Source organism: Jaculus jaculus, chromosome 8 (assembly GCF_020740685.1).
Source record: "Jaculus jaculus isolate mJacJac1 chromosome 8, mJacJac1.mat.Y.cur, whole genome shotgun sequence".
Taxonomy (NCBI): Eukaryota; Metazoa; Chordata; class Mammalia; order Rodentia; family Dipodidae; genus Jaculus; species Jaculus jaculus.
Window position 1 is genome coordinate 12832949 of NC_059109.1, and position 19746 is coordinate 12852694.

Here is a 19746-nt window from a genome sequence, read left to right on the forward strand (position 1 = left end):
TTTTTTGTTTTGTGGTTTTTTAAATATAGTATAAAAATCCTTTAAAAAATTTAAAAAAAAATTAGGAGTAAGCCAAGAGCTTGCCTTTAATCCCAGCAATAGAGAAGCAGAGGTAGAAGGATCACAGTGAGTTCGAAGCCAGCCTGGAGCTACAGAGTGAGTTACATGCAAATCATCTTGGGCTACAGCGAGACACTACCTTGAAAAACAAACCAAACAAATGAAGTAGAGGTAATTAAGATAAAGTTAAGCAGAAAAATTAGATAAAATTTAAATCTAAAACTCAGATGAATATAAATAAAGTACAGAAAATTATGGTGAAACTAGACGAGAAAAAAGACAGGACACAGGGCTAGAGAGAGATGGCTTAATGGTTAAGGCATATGCCCGCAAAGCCAAAGTACACAGGTTCAATCTCCCAGAACCCATGTTAGTCAAATGCACAAGGTGGCACATGCATCTGGAATTCGTTTGCAGTGGCTGGAGGCCCTGGCGTGCTCATTTTCTCTCTCCATTCTCTCTGTCAAATAAACAAATAATCAAAGTGACACAAACTGGGCTGGAGATATGGCTTAGCTATTAAGGCACTTGTCTGCAAAGCCAAAGGACCCAGGTTCAATTCCCCAGGACCCACGTAAGCCAGGTAAGGGGCACATGTGTCTGGAGTTCATTTGCAATGGCTGGAGGCCCTGGTGTGCCCATTCTCTATCTGCCTCTTTCTCTCTCTGTCTCTCAAATAAATAAGACAAAAAAATTAAAAAGCCATGAATGAAATATCTCTTCTTCTCTCTTTCTGCCTCTTTCTTTATTTCTCTGTGGTATGTAAATTATATTAAATTAAAAACTTATAATGCTAATTGCTGAATCATTTTTTTCTCTGTTTTATTTTTTTCTCCTCCTAAGGGATCCTTTGCATTACTATGGGGCCTTTTGTCACAGTATGGATGGAGAGATTATCCTGTGCATTGTATGTGCAAATTGTATGTGAAAAGCCTCATTCATATCAGGGTATATAAAAGGTTTCTGAGGGGCTGGGCTCGGCAGTTAAGTCTGTGAAGCCTAAGGACCCAGGTTTAATTCCCCAGAACCCACATAAGCCAGATGTACAAGGTGGCGCATGAGTCTGAAATTCATTTGCTGTGGCTAGAGGTGTGCCCATTTGCTTTCTCTCTGTCTCTTTCTCTCACTCACTCTTTCAAATAAATAACCTTTTTTAAAAAAAATTAAAAAGCTAGGCATGAGCTGGGCATGGAGGTACATGCCTTTAATCCCAGCACTTGGGAGGCAGAGGTAGGAGGGTCTCCATGAGTTTAAGACCACCCTGAGACTACAAAGTGAATTCCAGGTCAGCCTGGGCTAGTGCAAGACCCTACCTTGAAAAACAACACACACACACACAAAATTTAAGTAGTGTAGGGCTGGAAAGATGGCTTAGTGGCTAAGATGCTTGCCTACAAAGCCAAAGGACCCAGGTCAGATTCCCCAGGATCCACATAAAGCCAGATGCACACATTGGCACCTACATCTGAAGTTTGTTTGCAGTGGCTAGAGGTCTCGACGCACCCATTCTCTCCTCCCTCCCTCCCCCTCTTTGCTATCTATCTGCCTCTATCTCAAATAAATAAAAAATAAAATATTTTTTAAGTGGTACAAGCATCTAATGTTCATTTGCCAAGGCAAGAGAGCCTGGCACACTACCACACACGCAGAAAGGAAGGAAGGAAGGAAGGAAGGAAGGGAGGGAGGGAGGGAGGGAGGGAGGGAGGGAGGGAAGGAAGGAAGGAAGGAAGGAAGGAAGGAAGGAAGGAAGGAAGGAAGGAGAAAGAAAAAGAGTATTTACCACCACATGCATGATGTGTCCATACAAAGTTTCTACTTAATGAAAAAAAAAGTATTTAAAAGAGCTGGACATGTTTGCAAATGCCTGTAGTCCTAGTACGCAGGAGGCTGAACAGGAGTATTACTTCAAGTTTAAGATCAGCCTGGGTTGCAAAGTGTATTAGAGACGAGTTTATCTAAACATACACACAAAGATAACAATAAAGATAACCAAACACGCCTTTAATGCCAGCACTCGGGAGGCAGAGGTAGAGGACCACCGTGAGTTCAAGGCCACTCTGAAGCTATGTAGTGAATTTCAGGTCAGCCTGGGGCTAGAGTGAGATCCCACCTTGAAAAACCAAAAAGAAAGAAAGAAAACTAAATAGATAGTAAGAGGAAAGAATATGCCCATAACATTTCAGACATTCATTATTATATTATCAATTAATTTATTTTTTTGTTTGTTTTTGGAGGTAGGGTCCTGCTGTAGCCCACGCTGACCTGGAAATTCACTATGTTGTTCCAGACTGGCCTTGAACTCACAGCAATCCTCCTGCCTCTGTCTCCTGAATGCTGGCACTAAAGGCATGTGCCACCATGCTGAGCCCATGTTTCAGACTTTTAATGTTATTTTTAGTTATTTGTTTATTTGACAGAGAAAGGGAGAGAGAGAATGGGTACACCAGGGCCTCCAGGCATTGCAAATAAACTCCAGATGTGTGCTCCCCCTTGTGCATCTGGCTAACATGGGTCCTGGGGAATTGAACCCGGGTCCTTTGGTTTTGTAGGCAAATGCCTTAACAGCTAAGCCATCCCCCCAGCCCCCATATTTCAGACTTATTAAAGGGATGGGGGCATATCTCAGTGTAAAGTGCTTGTTCAGTATCTGAGAGGCCTTGGGTTCAAATCCACAGGACAGCTAAATAAATAAAATTTGGACTCCTTAGTTACACACACACACACACACACAATTTTTTTGCTGAATTCTGAAAAACATAAAAGGAATGGGTCATCTCAGTCTCATATTAGAATCTATTAATGAATTAACCATATATACAGGTTAAGGATATTAAAAAAAAGAGGGCTTATCTGGGCATGGTGGCACCTGCCACCTGCCTTTAATACCAGGATTTAGGAGGCAGAGGTAAGAGGATTGCCATGAGTTTGAGACCAGCCTGGGACTATAGAGTGAACTCTAGGTCAGCCTCAGCTAGAGTGATGAAACCCTACCTCAAAAAAAGGGGGGGGGGCTGGAGAGATGGCTCAGTGGGTAAAGTGCTGGCTTGCAAAGCCAAAGGACCCAGGTTCGATTCCCCACTACCCACGTAAGGCAGATGCACAAGGGGCACATGTGTCTGGAGTTCATTTGCAGTGGCTAGAGGCCCTGGAATGCCCATTCCCTGTCTTTCTCTCTCTCTCTCTCTCAAAAAAGACTTTTTTTTTTTAAATAAAAAACAAAAACAGAAAAAAAAAAAAAAAAGATAAAAACCATCTTGGAAGCCGGGTGTGGTGGCACACGCCTTTAATCCCAGCACTCGGGAGGCAGAGGTAGGAGGATCGCCATGAGTTCAAGGCCACCCTGAGATGACAGAGTTAATTCCAGGTCAGCCTGGACCAGAGTGAGACCTTACCTCGAAAAACAAAAAACAAAAAAAAAAAAAAAACTATCTTGGAAATAGGCTTTCACCCACTAAGAAGTGTAAAATGTAGTTTTTGCCCATAACCCTGAGAAAATAAACAGCAGGCTCAGCAGTTGCAGGTTGTGGCCTGTTGATACTTGCTTCAGTTGGCCACCCTCCCACAGCTCTGGGATCTGCTGAGGAGTAAGAGGCATTTTGGGAACAGTGATAGCTGGAAGTGCTGCTGGGAATAAGGCACCTGAGACTTAAGGGGACTTTGAGGTAATATTTAATGGCCTTCCTCATTCTTAAAATTCAGATTCAACGCCTTGAATCCCAGCACTCAGGAGGCAGAGGTAGGTGGATCACCGTGAGTTCCAGGTCACCCTAAAACTACCTATTGAGTTCCAGGTCAGCCCTGGCTAGAGCGAGACCCTACCTCGGAAAAAAAAAAAAAAAGAAAGAAAGAAAAAAAAGATTGAGATTCAGCGTGGAATTTGCATCCATTTGTAACCCAAGCCCTGCCTGCAGAGCCACTGTGGGCTCTGCTGCTTCTGGAAGGGGTTCCTGAGCTATGGTCCCTGTAACTTTCCTTGCTTTTCTCTCTTCTGGGAGGACACCTGTGTGCTGGCTAGTCATGGCCGTGAGCCTGTCTCTTTGCCCAAGCCGAGCAGGGTCTCTACTGCTTCCCCCACACCCTTGCCCTGCCTTGCCCTGTGTATGCATTTCTGTATCCCTAAGCAAAAATCACCGTTGAGGGCTGGAGAGATGGCTTAGGTGTCACGGCGCTTGCCTGCAAAGCCAACGGACCGAGGTTCAATTCCTCAAGACCCATGTAAACCTGATACACAGAATGGTGCCTGCATCTGGAGTTCATTTGCAGTGGCTAAAGGCCTTGGCACGTCCATTTTCTCTCTCTCTCTTTCTCTCAAATTTAAACAAACAAACAAAACACCAGTAGTTTGTTTATATATCGAATTATCACACTGAACTAGTCAATAAGTGCAGTTTCGGTGACTCATTCAAAAATAAAAATGCACTTTAAACCGGGCGTGGTGGCGCACGCCTTTAATCCCAGCACTGGGGAGGCAGAGGTAGGAGGATCATCGTGAGTTCAGGCCACCCTGAGACTCCATAGTGAATTCCAGGTCAGCCTGGGCCAGAGTGAGACTCTACCTCGAAACCCCACCCCCCAAAAGAATCACAGTTGGGGGCTAGGTAGTGTCAAGGAGCAGAAGGACAGAGTGGCTGGACAAAGGCAGTGAGACCTTCCTCAGAGAGGGAAACCGGTTGTTCTCTGGTGCCTGTGTGTGTGCATGTGTGTGTACACAGGCACACGTGTGCCTATGGAAGCAGGATAACCTTGGGTTCCTCTCAAACATTTCCCCCCTCTCCACACACGCCCTTGTTTCAGCCGAGGCTGGCCTCCTGGGCAGGTATCGCAAGCATGAGCCACTACAGGATAAAATGTACAGGCGGCCAATAATGGTGGCGCAGGCCTTTAATCTCAGCATCGGGGAGGCCAGGGTAGGAGGATTTCTGTGAGCTCAAGGTCAGCCTGAGACTACACACTGAATTCTACATCAGCCTGGGCTAGAGGGCTACCTGACCTTGAAAAACTTAAAAAAAAAAAAAAAATTATAGGATACCTGCCAGAGAGATGGCTCAGCAGTTAAGGCATTTGCCTGAGAAGTGTAACAACCCAAGTTCAGTTTCCTAGTACCGCAGTGCTGGAGACCTAGATGTTGTAAATAAATTAAAAAAATTTTTTTTTAATTTACAGGATAGGCCGGGCGTGGTGGTGCACACCTTTAATCCCAGCACTGGGGAGGAGGAGGTAGGAGGATCACCACGAGTTCGAGGCCACCCTGAGACTACATAGTGAATTCCAGGTCAGCCTGAGCTAAAATGAGACCCTACCTCAAAAATACATAAATAAATAAAAATAAAATAAAATTGACAGGGTAAATGGAATTTCTATATGGGTGTAAGATTTAAGATTTTTCTGGAATTCACTATGTAGTTTCAGGTTGGCAGTAAACTCAAGGCAATCCTCCTACCTCGGCCTCCTGAGTGCTGGGATTAAAGGCCTGCGCCACCATGCCCGACCCGGCCTATATATATATTTTTTTAAGATTTATTTATTTATTTATTTGATTATTTGAGAGTGACAGAGAGAGAAGGAGGCAGATAGTGAGTGAGAGAGAGAACGGGCGCGCCAGGGCTTCCAGCCTCTGCAAACGAACTCCAGACGCGTGCGCCCCCTTGTGCATCTGGCTAACGTGGGACCTGGGGAACCGAGCCTCGAACCGGGGTCCATAGGCTTCACAGGCAAGCGCTTAACCGCTATGCCATCTCTCCAGTCCCGGGCCTATATTTTTAAATTTATCGTTTGCAAGCAGTTGGGTGGGGTCGGGAGGCCCAAGTGCGCATGCCAGGGCCTCCTGCCACTGCAAATGAACTCCAGAGCCCCGAGTTGTTCTGTGCATCTGGCTTCATGTGAGTACCGGAATCACACCTGGGCTGCCAGGCTCGCAAGTGCGCGCCTTACCCACTGAATCTCTCTCTTCAGCCCTCTCTTCTTATTTTAATTACTGTGCCCCATGTTGGTCCGGAACATACGTCTCCCCTGTGCTGGAATTACAGGCATGTACCAGCACACTCTGTAAGCTTTTTCCAATTTAGAAATTTAGAATCATGCCTTTTAGGACCTCCTGGTCCTGACACTGCTGGGATCCAGCGGCGACCTCTCTTAGGAGTGACTCCCAGTTTGCTTTGGACTCGGGTGCAAGTCCCTGTTCGACTGACGGATGTTGCTCTGGACGACCCTTCCGGTTGTAAAATGTGCAGACTTCATTTTCACCATCTCAGAGACCAGTGAAAGGCTGTGAATGCTATTTGGGAACAACACATCCATCCCCCAGGGCCTGGTGCATGTCAGGCAAACACAAGAACGCCATCCCCAAGCTAAACGAATGCCCCGCCTTGGGAAAGGCTGGGCCTCTCTCTCTTTTTCTCTCTTATTTTTCGAGGTAGGGTTTCACTCTACCCAGACTGACCTGGAATTTACTATGTAGTTTCAGGGTGGCCTGGAATTCACAGAGATCCTCCTACCTCTCGAGTGCTGGGATTAAAAGCGTGCGCCACCACGCCAGGCTTCTTTTTAATATATTTTTTTATTTGCAAGCACAGACACATAGAAGGGAACCAGAGAAAACGAGTGTGCCAGGGCTTGTAGCTGGTGTAAATGAACTTGAGCTGTATGCGCCGCCACCTTGTGCATCTGTCTTTATATTGGCACTGGGGAATCGAATCGGGGTTCTTAGGCTTTGCAGGTAAGGGCCCTAACTGCTGAGTCACCGCTCCGGCCCCTGGGACTCTTAGTGACTGGAGGATGTGCCCGATGGATGCGCTCCTTATTTGAGAGTTTGATCAGGACCAACATCTTGGGATCCTCGTAGTGCTAAGTAGCTAATGTCTTGACATTTCTTCCTCCCACCTATAAGGCATCTCTCACACCGCAATGAAAGGCAGGATAAGAGAGATTGGGATAGTCACGAGTAGCGAAGTGCACAGCGGGGTCAAGAGGGCGAGGAGGCAATCTCTGTCTTTCACAATTCAACAACGAGAACGTGAAGGGGGTTGCTGCGGAGAAAGGTACCAATGGTGGCGGGAGGAACTCTCTCTCCAGCCACTCCAGGTGGGGCAGAGTGAGCCAGGACCGAGAAGCATTTACCTAACAGGAGTGGGCATGGCCAATCTCTCCGGGAGGAGCTATCTATCCATCCATCAAGTTGCCAGATCGGGCCAGAACAGCTTGCCAACTAGAGGGGCAGGCTAGGCACGGCGGGGCCAGCTCAATGGGTAGGCACAGCCTGGGGCTCTAGTGCCAAGGTTGAAAGGAAGCGAATTCTAGCACCCCGCCCCCCTCGACCGCCGTCTTCCCGGGGTCCTGTAAAGACGGGGACCTGCTCCATGTCCAAGCACCTACGAAGGGGGAGGGCGAGAAGAACGAAGGGAACCTGAAAAGCAGCTTGCTGGGCTCGGGAAGCCAAGGTGGAGTGACCTTAAGCACCGCGTACCGGGGCGGCCGCAGAGGCTGGGGGGGAGGGGGCGGGGGGGTCCCGCCCGGTGACATCTCCAGCCTCTTCGCAGAAAGGTACCCGCTGTCCCTGAGCTGTGACTGTCCCGGGTGGGGCGGGAGGCGGTCTGTCGCTCCCTCCTTCCCCGCCCCGCAGCACCCAAAAGGTCCTCCGGCCGCAGACCACAGCTCGCGGGGGCTGCCCATCCTCCGGGCCTGAGATCCGGGCAGAGCCAGGAGGTTGCAGAAAGACTCGGCCCCCGCCGCAGCGGGCGGGGTGGAGCCTCGAGGGATGGGGGGGGGGGAGAGGAGGCAGGGGCGGGGACCGCCGAGACTGGTCTGGAAACTGCTGGAAGTGCCGCAGCACCGCCGCGCCCGCTCCCTCCGCCGCACGACGGCAAAGAGTCCCCGGCCGGGCCGGGCCCCCGCCCCTCCTCCTCTTTCTCCCCCCACCCCCAGCAGGAGCGACGCCCCACGCCCAGATGCCCCCTGCTCGGGGAGGGTGGGGGTGGGGGGAGTTGCCGAAAGTTGTCCCGAAATCCTCCCGTCCTATTGTCTACCTGACCCTGGGGAAGCTAGGGCGTGGGAGAAGCTGCGCAATGGTTATCGCCGCCTCCACCCCTTTTCAGGTGTCCCCCGAGACCCGGCGTCTGGTGGCGCAGGGAGTGTGCGTGTGTGTGTGTGTGTGTGTCGGTGGGGGGGGAATGCACCCGCTTGTCGGTTTCTAGGGGAACCTGCCAGTCACGTTGCTTTATGTTGCATGAACCTGGTCCCTGATCTTGCAGAGGGTGAAGGGACGGCGGGGGCTGTGAAAGGGACTAGATAAGCGCTGGCCGGCGTGACACGGCATCTCTGCGACCCTGGCCGCCCCCCCCCCCCCCGCCCCGCGCGGCGAGCATGACGTCAGGGGGCGGGCCCCGGCGGCAGGTGCGGGGCTGGCCGCGCGTCCCTGCTTTAAGGCGGAGGGATCCGGGGAGGGCGCACGGGCGGTGCTGCGTCTTATATAGAGCGGCCGGGGGCGCGCAGGAGCTCTCTCGAGTCACCCCCGCGCGACGCGCTCCGGCTCCCCGTGCTCTGCCGTGCCGCAGCCCGTTTCCGTGCCCTGCAAGGTAAGGCCGCGTCCCGCCTCCCCCAGCTTGCGCGGCCCCTCGGCCTTTGTTCGCGCTCGGGGCCGGTCGCCGCGGGTCCCCCGGTGGCCCGAGGGGATGACGCTCGCGGTGTTGTGCTCGGGGCGGCGGCGGCGGCGGTTCCGTGGGTCCCCTGGGCTTCTGCTCGCTCGCTTCCCCGGCGCCCTAGCGCTCCGGGGCTCGTGGGCCTGGGTCGGTGGGCGAGGCGGGTGGCGGGGCTGGGGTTGGTGGGCCTGGGGCACGTGGTGGCCGCGCTGCCCGGGGCCGCTGCCATGTTTGCCCTCCTCACTTCCGGGCGTGGCGACAGGGGGCCGCGGGGCGGGGGGTGACTCAGCATGGCCGCGCTCGCCACCTGTCCTGTCGGGCGCGTGTCGCAAGCCTTGCTTTTGAGGTTGCTTTGTGTCGTCCTGCAGCGGGGGGAACACTTTGAGGATGGGCGATTTGCCCTTCTAGATCTTTCCTGCAGTCCTGGTGATGTAGGAGGAGGAAGGGGGGGTGGAAGGCAGATTCATGGGTCCCTCCCTCCCCCACATGTTCCCTCCCCGAGAGCTGGATTGTTCTGGAAGCTTCTGGAGCCCGGAGCCCCGCCCCAGTGCCCGGATGCTGGGGCGATGGGAGCGAGCACGCCGGCGCCCCCTCCTCGCGTGGCCCCTGCGGGCGCATGTCCGGCAGTGACTAGGGTCGGCAGGCGGTTTCGGCCACCATCTTACTTTTGAAGCCTTTGCTTCTCCTTCAAGTCTGCTCACGCGGGGAGCCTTTACCTCGTAGGCTGTTTGTAGTGATGTATTTTCCCTGTTGGACAGACAGCTACGCCATCGAGCGGATAGGGTCAGCTCACCCTGCTCCGCGGAGTAGCACGACTTTGATGTACTTTGAGATAACACGAAATCAGTGCTCTTTGTTAAAACTTCGTTAACCAAATGAGAGATGATTACAGTTCATGAATTTTACTCACTACCACATGTATACATGTGTGCTGTCGCCTCGGGTCTTTATGCCTGTTAACTTGGGCCATCGTTCCGAACTTTAGAAAAGGTATAAAGGTGTGGTATTGCTATTTACGTGTCTGAACTTAAAGCTAGTGTACCAAAAGATCTTTTCGTTCGGGTGGGAAATGTGGGTTCCTCCCAGTCCTACTTAATGTGTAGCTCCAGGTCTGTAAAGAATGGCGGGTTTATTCTCCTGTGAACTGCTGGAGACTCAACGCAGTTTGAACCAGATCTATGCTTAAGGTCTCACTTGATTGAAACAAGTGAGTTTTTGGGTTTCAAGGTGCTTTGGTGTTCCTTAATTATTGATCCTTTCATTTTAGATGCCTGAGGAAGTGCACCATGGAGAGGAGGAGGTGGAGACTTTTGCCTTTCAGGCAGAAATTGCCCAGCTCATGTCTCTCATCATCAACACTTTCTACTCTAACAAGGAAATTTTCCTTCGGGAGTTGATCTCCAATGCTTCTGATGTGAGTCCTGGTTTTTTTTCCAACATTCTAGAAGAAAATTAAGTGGTGGTTTGACATTTGGTGAGGTCTACCTAAGGGATCGCTTTCTTTACCAACAAATACAAATATATATTTTTATTTTTATTTTTATTTACTTGAGAAAGAATGGGCCCTCAGACCCACCAGCCACTGCAGATGAACTCAAGATGCATGTGCCACCCTGTGCACCTGGCATGGGTCTTGGGGAATCTAACCCCGAGGTCCTTTTGGCTTTGCAGGCAAACACCTTAGCTGCTATGTCATTTTTCCAGCCCCATATATTTTAAAGAGAGTAGAAAAGGGCCTGGGCAGGTGGCTGTGCAGTTAAAGGCGCTTGCAAAGTCTGTTCAACCTGGGTTCTGTTCTGCAGTGCCCATGTTAAGCTGGATGCAGAAGGTGGCGTGTGCATCTGCATGCAGCTTTGTACGCAGTGGCAGGGAGAACCCCGCACATCACCTCTGCTCTTAAGAGGCAGTTCAGAGAGCTGCCATGTTAAGTCAGGAGGGAATAGCCCTTGGGGGTGGTAGGGAAGGTCTCCCCCACTCTTGGTCCATACAGGCCAAGAGGGGGGAAGGTTACCAGAGCAGGAAGACTAGGAGGTTCAGGGGAGAGGAGCAGAAAGGGATAGGTCCTAAGAGTTATGTTCAAGTTATGTTCGTATTTATAGGCTTTGGACAAGATTCGTTATGAGAGCCTGACAGACCCTTCCAAGTTGGACAGCGGCAAAGAGCTGAAGATTGACATCATCCCCAACCCTCAAGAGCGAACCCTGACTTTGGTGGACACGGGCATTGGCATGACCAAGGCTGACCTCATAAATAATTTGGGAACCATCGCTAAGTCTGGCACTAAAGCCTTCATGGAGGCTCTCCAGGTGTGTGCACCCTTTTTTGTCTCAATGTCGTCTTGCTGTGTTTGGCTTGCTAATTTTTCAAAACTTGTATTTGACCTCTGAACATCCTTCGGCAGGCTGGTGCAGACATCTCCATGATTGGGCAGTTCGGCGTCGGATTTTACTCTGCCTACCTGGTGGCCGAGAAGGTGGTGGTGGTCACCAAGCACAACGACGACGAGCAGTACGCCTGGGAGTCGTCCGCCGGCGGCTCCTTCACCGTGCGGGCCGACCACGGTGAGCCGCTCCTGCCTCGGCCGCTCGGGGCAGCTTTGGGGAGGAGTAGGTCAGAGGCTTGGCTTGAGCATCTCATTTGTAAAGGAGTGTAACTTTGTGCCTGCCTGCGGCATCTGCAGGTGAGCCCATCGGCCGGGGCACCAAGGTGGTCCTCCACCTCAAAGAAGACCAGACCGAGTACCTGGAGGAGAGGCGCGTCAAGGAGGTGGTGAAGAAGCACTCGCAGTTCATCGGCTACCCCATCACCCTCTACGTGAGTACCGCCCAGTCCTCGCTCCCGCTCGCTCGGGGCCTCTGGCTCCGCGCTCTCCCAAGCTCACCACTACATTTGCTGTTTAGTTGGAGAAGGAACGAGAGAAGGAGATCAGCGACGACGAAGCAGAGGAAGAGAAAGGCGAGAAAGAGGAGGAAAACAAGGATGATGAGGAGAAGCCAAAGATTGAAGATGTGGGATCAGATGAGGAGGACGACACTGGTAAGGATAAGAAGAAGAAAACCAAGAAGATTAAGGAGAAATACATTGATCAGGAGGAACTGAACAAGACCAAGCCCATTTGGACCAGAAACCCTGATGACATCACTCAAGAAGAATATGGCGAGTTCTATAAGAGCCTCACCAATGACTGGGAAGACCACTTGGCAGTCAAGGTGAGAGGAACCTTCCTGTTGCCTGGCTGGCGCTGGTGGGTAGGGCTGGGTGTTAGCGGTCAGCAGACACGACTTGCCCAACTGGTCGTGATGAGAGTAGTCGAAGCTGTTGGTTGGATTCCTTTAACTGCCACAGTGACACTTCCTCCCCAGAGATTTCACCTTTTCTGAGTCAGCCAGGGTTCTGAGTCAAGGGACCGTTGCTCGTGTCATGAGTTCATGAAGATTGCCCACAGCTGCTAGGTTCCTAGAATTACTTGGCTGTTAAGAGCTGCCCGCCCCATAGTTCCCTGGGGAGGAGCGTTGTTAAGTGTCAGATGTCGGTGTTGGGCTTAGGCACTGAGCACTGACCCTATCTTGCTGTCCCCCAGCACTTCTCTGTAGAGGGCCAGCTGGAGTTCAGGGCGCTGCTGTTCATCCCGCGGCGGGCTCCCTTTGACCTCTTCGAGAACAAGAAGAAAAAGAACAACATCAAACTCTACGTGCGGCGAGTGTTCATCATGGACAGCTGTGACGAGCTGATCCCGGAGTATCTCAACTTCATCCGTGGTGTGGTTGATTCTGAGGACCTGCCTCTCAACATCTCCAGAGAAATGCTCCAGCAGAGCAAAATCTTGAAGGTCATCCGCAAAAACATTGTGAAGAAGTGCCTTGAGCTCTTCTCGGAGCTGGCAGAAGACAAAGAGAACTACAAGAAGTTCTATGAGGCCTTTTCTAAGAATCTAAAGGTAAGGAGAGGAGGATTTACTCCCTTGGCCACTCGGTGAGTGGGATTTGCTTTTTCAATTCAATTTTGGGTTTTTCCTCTTAAAGCTTGGAATCCACGAAGATTCCACTAACCGCCGCCGCCTTTCCGAGCTGCTGCGCTACCACACCTCCCAGTCTGGAGACGAGATGACGTCGCTGTCAGAGTACGTGTCTCGGATGAAGGAGACCCAGAAGTCCATCTATTACATCACTGGTGCGTTGACGCCTGTTGAGCTTCTAGTGTCTGGGGTGGAATGTGGCGGGGACTTGTAGACACACCAGGACAACTGGAACGGGCGGGACACAGCCTCTTGGCCCCTGGGTCTCACTGTGCGGGATCTTGCAGGTGAAAGCAAAGAGCAGGTGGCCAACTCGGCTTTCGTGGAGCGCGTGCGGAAGCGTGGCTTTGAGGTCGTGTACATGACTGAGCCCATTGACGAGTACTGCGTGCAGCAGCTCAAGGAGTTTGATGGGAAGAGCCTGGTCTCCGTGACCAAAGAGGGTCTGGAGCTACCAGAGGATGAGGAGGAGAAGAAGAAGATGGAAGAGAGCAAGGCCAAGTTTGAGAACCTGTGTAAGCTCATGAAGGAGATCTTGGACAAGAAGGTTGAGAAGGTGAGCAGTTTGGAGACTAGACCGCAGTGGTAACCTGGGCTACTACTTGGGTTGCGTAGGTGTAGTTAGGGACGTAATTTAAAGCCAGCCGCCTGACGGGCCTCTTCACTAGCAGCAGAGTGGGTTTTACTTAACTGCTTAGGGGAAAGTAGGAATTAAAATTTTTTACTCACTAGTCTTTTTCAAAGATGGATCTCTAGGCTGAGATGGAATTCACTATGTAGTCTCAGGCTGGCCTCAAACTCACAGCTCTGCCTCCCTAGTACTGAAACTAAAGGTGTGACCCACCATGCCCTGCCATGTACTTAATTTGAGAGGCAAATACAATGGCTGTGCCAGGGCTGCTTCTAGCCACTGCAAACAAAGTCCAGAGTGTGCGCTACTGTGTGTGCCTGTCTTGGTGCAGGTATGTGTGAGTCAAACCTGGGTCATTAGGCTTTGCATGTAAGTGTCACAACTGCTAACTCCTCTCTCCAGCCCTAAAATACTATTTTTAAAATGATCAGAAAATAAATAGGTCTTGCTGTCTGGCTTGGGCCAGCCACTGCCCTGGCTCCAGGAGTACAAACTTTTTTAACTGTCCACAGGTGACAATCTCCAATAGGCTCGTGTCTTCGCCCTGCTGCATTGTGACCAGCACCTACGGCTGGACAGCCAACATGGAGCGAATCATGAAGGCCCAGGCACTTCGTGACAACTCCACAATGGGCTACATGATGGCCAAAAAACACCTGGAGATCAACCCTGACCACCCCATCGTGGAGACCCTGCGGCAAAAAGCTGAGGCCGACAAGAACGACAAAGCCGTCAAGGACCTGGTAGTGCTGCTGTTTGAAACGGCTCTGCTCTCTTCCGGCTTCTCCCTGGAGGATCCCCAGACGCACTCCAACCGCATCTACCGCATGATCAAGCTAGGGTTAGGTAAGCCAGAGAGGTCTTGTTAGCTGTAGGCAGCTGCAGCTTGTGGCACTGCCAACTTGGGCAGACTTTGTATCATTGGTGCACATCTCTGTTCTCAGGCATTGATGAAGATGAGGCGGCCTCAGAGGAGCCCAGCGCTGCTGTTCCCGATGAGATCCCCCCGCTGGAGGGCGATGAGGACGCATCCCGCATGGAGGAAGTCGACTAGAGTCCCCGTGGGAACTCTGCCCTCTGTATAGTTGCCCGAGCTCCTGCGGTAACCGTGACTGGCCCTGCCCCACCTGGCTCCCACCGCTGCAGTCCAGTGGTCTTCTCTCCTGACCTGGTCTAGGCAGGAAGCCCCTCCCCCACCCGACGGCAAGGTTGGGTGTTGTGTATTGTGTTTTTGTTGTTTATTTTGTTCTGAAATTAAAGTATGCAAAATAAAGAAGATGCCGTTTTATACAGCTCTGCTGTCCTTGTAAAGTGGATGCTGGGCTTTGTCCCCAGGGCACCGGGTTTCTGGGCTACATAGCAAGCCGCCACTCAGTTGGCAGGAGTTGGGTGTTTCCCCCTTTCAGTCAGTCAAACAAAACACAGGACCAAGTCCACTGCAGCAATTTAATAAAAGCAAAAGTGACATTTCCAAAGTACCAAAACCTGCAAGTGGCTCCTGGAACAGAGCCTAGGGCCCTAGGAGCTTAGCAGCGGTGGTGTGCTGGGCACCACCCTCCCCTTGCATGGCACCATCAGGTAAGCAGCATGGAACCCGTAATAAAGCCTGCTGCTGTGCCCAGGAGTGTCTGGGGGTCTGAGGGGAGGGTAAGGGACAGGCTTGGGGTCAGAGCCCTGTAGAGTACCTCTTGCCTCCCAGTGTCGCCTTCCCCAGAAAGCTAGTAGAAGGCGGGAGTCTTAAGGCAAAAGGGAAGGCTGTCTCTGGGACTCCCTGCACCCCACTGACGGGGCCTAACACAGAAATCCCATGTTTCGCCCTTGAGCTCTGGGCCTCAGAAACGAACCCGGTGGTGAGAAGGTCCTGGTGCTTCACACCTTCTGCACGGGGGGCTCCATAGGCGCAGCCTTCTTTCCTCGCTGCTGCTTGAGCCGGCCCCTGGCATAGACTCTAAGCAGGAGAGCAGCAAAGACCACAGCCACCCCCAAGCCCCCCACCACAGTGACAGTGTGGCCGTAGAGGAGGCAGGACAGAAGGATGGCAATGGCCTGACGTAGGGTCATGATGATGGTGAAAACTGCAGCACCAAACTGCCCAATGGTGTAGAAGATGAAGAGCTGCCCACATGCAGAGCAGATGGACAGTAGCAGGGCGTGGGCAGCAAACTCGCTGTGCCGCCCCATGAACCGAGTACCCTCCAGGAGGGCCCCCTGCTCCAGCAGTGAGCCTACGGTGAAGAGGCAGGAGAAAAGATTAACCCCAAACATCATCTGCACTGATGACATCTTGTAGGAAAACAGGGCGTCCTGCCAGTTCGAGGTGAAGCTGTCAAAAGCAATGTAGCCTGCTAGCAGGATGAGGCCTGAGAGCGTGGTGGCTGGGGAGCTTCGGGGTTCAGGCCCGCTGGACAGGAGAAACATGCTGACCCCGACAGAGATGAGGCCAGCCGTCAGGTATTCCCAGTGTTCGTAGCTGCGCCGGGACACCAGCTTTCCCATCAGCATGACAGGGATCACCTTGGAAGCCTTGGCCAGCACTTGGGTGGGGAAGCTGACAAACTTGAGTGCTTCATATTGGCACCAGCTGCTGAGCACATTGGACAGGCTGGCAAAGGAGTACCGGTACATGGGCGCCCCATGGCGGGGCTGCTTGCAGAGGACGCAGTAGAGGCCAGCTACGATCAGCGCCAGCACGCGGTTCATTAGCACCAGGAACTGCGAGTCCGTGAAGCGCTCGCCTGGTGACGTGCCTGTGGCCCCATAGCTGCGCGTCATCACTCTCTCCTGAAGTATACCCCATGTCAGGTAGGACACCTGGGAGGGGAGGGTGGAGACAGGTGACAGGGAAGTCTTACCTTCCTTGTTCCTCAGATGACTGTACATTATTTCAAGGACAGCCTATGTGGCTTGCTTTCTCTCTAGACATTTCCTTCAAGCAATTTTACAATCTAGTGTGGTGGAAACCACCTAGCGCCTGCTTTAGGACTGCTCAGAACCTGCCTGTTCCCACAGTAGCTGGCTTCATCCCAAGTGTTCTATTTTCACTTTTTTCCTTTGTTTTTTCGAGGTAGGGTCTCATTCTAGTGTAGAGCTGACTTGGAATTCACTATGTCATCTCAGGGTGGTCTCCAACTCATGGCAGTCCTACCTCTGCCTCCTGAGTGCTGGGACTAAAGGCATGCGCCTCCACGCCCAGCCCAAGTGTGCTTTTTCAATCGATTCAGGGAGACAAGAAGTCTCAGAAAGGCCTGCAGTTCAACACTGTACTACGCAAGATGGATTAGTACGTACGTCAATGCCCTGTGGCCAGCATCTTAACACGTCTCTAACACACGTACTACTAAAATGGCTCCCCAAACTTTTTCAGGCTGGCCTTGAACTCACAATGTTCCTCCTACCTCTGCCTCCCTAGTGCTGGGATTAAAGATGTGCACCACCATTCCCAGTCCCAAAACCTTTTTTTTTTTTTTTTTTATCAGTATTGGGGATTTTGGGGATTGAATATAGAGCTATGTAAATACTATATCCACTGGGCTATATCCCATTTTTACTATTTATTTTGTTTTGTTTTTCAAGGTAGGGTCTTGCTCTAGCCCAGGCTGACCTGGAATTCACTCTGCAGTCGTCCCAGGCTGGCCTCAACCTCACAGTGATCCCCCTCCTGCCTCCTGAGCGCTGGGATTTAAAGGTGTGCACCACCGTGCCCGGCTGGCTTTACTTTTTATTTTGACACAGGGCTAGGACCACACTAAATTGCCCACCTAGGCAGGCTTTGAACTTTCAATCCTTCTGCCTCAACTGCCCAAGTAGCTTGGACAACATTCCTGTGTCACCATGCCATGCTTAAGCTAAACTTTCATCAGCACCGGGTCCCCCCCACCCCAGGTAAAGTCTTGCTGTAGCCCAGGCTCTCAGGGTGGCGAGCCACCTTCCTCTGCCTCCCAAGTGCTGGGATTAAAGGCGCGTGCCACCATGCCTGGTGGGTTTTTAAGTTATTACTGAGTAGCGCAAAGGGGAGTATGACAGAAGCATGAGAGAGATCACAGAAACGTGGGAAAGCAGCAGATGATCTTTTACAGCAGACACTCTTGAATAACAGTGTAGAGTTAGCTTTCAGGAGCGGTGTTAGACAAGGAAGGAGGAGCACAGGCACAGAAAACAGACCAAATCAGCAAATTTTGGAGTGGGCAGAATGAAAACATCGGTTTCAGCAAGTCCCTGCCCATCTGTACCCAACCCAGGTAGAGAAGCAGAGCCTGCCTACCTACCTGGAGCCCCGAGGCACAGAAGACCAGCTTCAAGGCCTGCCAAGAGGGGGTGGTCTCTGCTGTCTCTGTCCGAGGAGCCAGCGGAACCTCATCAGAGGCCTTGGGCTCACTGCCAAACACACAGGCTTTCACCAGAGGGAAGCAGAGACCCCTGCCTGAAGAAGGCATACAATGTCAAGCCCCACGTCTTTTTCCACAGAACCTGTCTTCCCCAGAGCAGCCAGTGTGTCCCAATGTCTGGTCCACCCTTCCCCCTTTTCAATTCCGCTTTGAATGTCGGCCAAACACCCGCAACCGCACCTAGATCGCTTCCCCGCCCTTTGGCCACATACCTGTTTCCAGGTAGTTCTTCCGTTTGAAGTACTGCACCAGGAGGTAGCCAGGTACCATAAAGCTGGCATAGCCAGCAGCGTTCACCAAGAAGCGCAAGAACCACAGCTGGGTCCATGATTCGGATCGGGCTTCGGGAGACTCCCCGCCTGCCCCCAGCGAGGGGAGCACAGCCAGTACCAGTAGTGTCCACCACCTGCTGGGGGGACAGCCGGAGCAAAGGTTAGGATGCAGCTCTTCGGTCCCCTCGGCCCTCCCGGAGATGACCACACTAGGGAAGTGCCCAGTCTCCTCCCAGCCCCCTCCGCTGCAGCCCAGCAGGACAGACAAAGAGCCTCTCTCTTTCTCGGGGGGTGCGAGCCAGGCGGGGCCTCCTCCGTTCCCCGGGGGCAGTCCCGCCTGTCCGGCCACACAGGTCCCTTTCTGTTCCCTCCGGCGCGCGGGGGAAGCTCAGGCCACAGACAGCACCCCCTTCCCCATCCCGAGCTCCAGAGCCTCCCCCACCCCAAGGGGCACAGGGCCACACGCCGCGCCCCGATCCCCGCCAGCTCCGGGCAGTGCCACGCGGGCTGGTCGCCGGGCACCGAGGACCCCCGATCCGGGGGTTTCCTCCCCCCGACCCCGAGCAGAGGTGGTCACATAGGCCGGGAGGGGGGCTCGGTCACGTGGGCCGCCGCCGCCCTAGCCCCCCACCTGGTGTCCATGGCCCGGCTGCGTGGGGCGGAGGGGGGCCCGGGGAATACGGGGTTCCCGGACCGCGCACTCCCTCCGCTCCCGCCGCCGCCTCCCCGACAGCCAACCAGCGAGAGGCTAGCGGAAGTGCCGCGCTCTTCCCGCCTCCCTCCCGGGCCGCGGCCCTCCGCCCGCCCGCCCGCCGCGCCCCACAGCGCCCCCGCGCGTCCCGGAGGCAGAAGCGGCTCGCTTCCCCAGGGCGGCGGCGGGGCTCCCGGCAGCGACACCCGGCCGTGGGCACCCATCGCTTCGCTGCCGGCCGGCATATAGGGGCGACCACTGACACCTTGTGGACTGGGCTTTTGAGTATTCGAGTCCCAAGCACTTCCCTTTGTGTAATTTCTATTTTCTTTCTCTTTCAAGTTTTTTTCAAGGTAGGGTCTCACTCTAGCTCAGGCCAACCTGGAATTCACTATGTAGTCCCAGGTAAGCCTCACACTTAACAGCGATCCTCCTACCTCTGCCTCCCCAGTGCTGGGATTGAAGGCTTGCGCCACCACGCCCAGCTTTTTTTTTTTTTTTTTTTTTTTTTTTAATATTTATCTGAAAGAGAGAAAATGAGTATGAGCGCACCAGGGCTCTTCCCTCTGCAAACTAACTCCTCTTTGTGCATCTGGCTTTACATGGGTACTGGGGAAGCAAACCCAAGTCATTAGGCTTTGCAAGCAAATACTTTTAACTGCTGAGCCATCTCTCCAGCCCTAGTTCTTCTGTTTTCTTTTTTTGGTTTTTCGAGGTAGGGTCTCACTCTAGCCCAGGCTAACGTGGAATGCACTCTGTACTCTCAGGGTGGCCTCAAACTCAGAGCAATCCTCCTATCCTCATCCTCCCCAGTGCTAGGATTAAAGGTGTGCGCCACCACGCCCAGCTTTTTTTGTTTTGTTTTAATGCGTGTCTTGGGGGTGGAGAATGCCACAGGGGAACTGAGCCTGGGCCAGTAGGTTTTGTAAACAAGCACTTTTAACCAATGAGCCATCTCCTCAGCCCTGTTCTCCCGTTTTCTGACAATGATGCCTCTTTCCAGTTTTGGCTGGGCCAGCAACTGTTTCCCTAGTACCTGTGACCTTAGTGGCTCTGCAT

At 52.5% G+C, this 19746-nt stretch overlaps 2 protein-coding genes across 4 annotated transcripts; one reads left to right on the plus strand and one right to left on the minus strand.

Moving 5' to 3' along the window:
• The first annotated feature begins 8479 nt into the window (after positions 1 to 8479).
• Hsp90ab1 (heat shock protein 90 alpha family class B member 1) lies at positions 8480 to 14631 on the plus strand. Its single transcript, XM_004649451.3, has 11 exons — positions 8480 to 8630; positions 9961 to 10107; positions 10793 to 10999; positions 11095 to 11254; positions 11374 to 11507; positions 11594 to 11902; positions 12274 to 12630; positions 12716 to 12863; positions 12996 to 13264; positions 13852 to 14185; positions 14284 to 14631. Exons 2-11 carry the CDS (start codon positions 9961 to 9963, stop codon positions 14391 to 14393), a joined length of 2175 nt encoding a protein of 724 aa, XP_004649508.1. The 5' UTR covers positions 8480 to 8630; the 3' UTR covers positions 14394 to 14631.
• Positions 14632 to 14771: 140 nt separating this feature from the next.
• Slc35b2 (solute carrier family 35 member B2) lies at positions 14772 to 18747 on the minus strand. Of its 3 annotated transcripts, none has more exons than XM_045155901.1 (4): positions 18628 to 18747; positions 17937 to 18133; positions 17605 to 17759; positions 14772 to 16150 (listed from the first exon to the last, which is right to left on the minus strand). In XM_045155901.1, exons 1-4 carry the CDS (start codon positions 18636 to 18638, stop codon positions 15209 to 15211), a joined length of 1305 nt encoding a protein of 434 aa, XP_045011836.1. In that variant the 5' UTR covers positions 18639 to 18747; the 3' UTR covers positions 14772 to 15208. The 3 variants fall into 3 exon arrangements, with proteins under 3 accessions (XP_045011836.1, XP_004649507.2, XP_012803250.1); XM_004649450.2 differs by having other exon boundaries at positions 17937 to 18130; positions 18628 to 18745; XM_012947796.2 differs by lacking the exons at positions 17605 to 17759; positions 18628 to 18747 and having other exon boundaries at positions 17937 to 18130.
• Between the last annotated feature and the right edge of the window lie 999 nt (positions 18748 to 19746).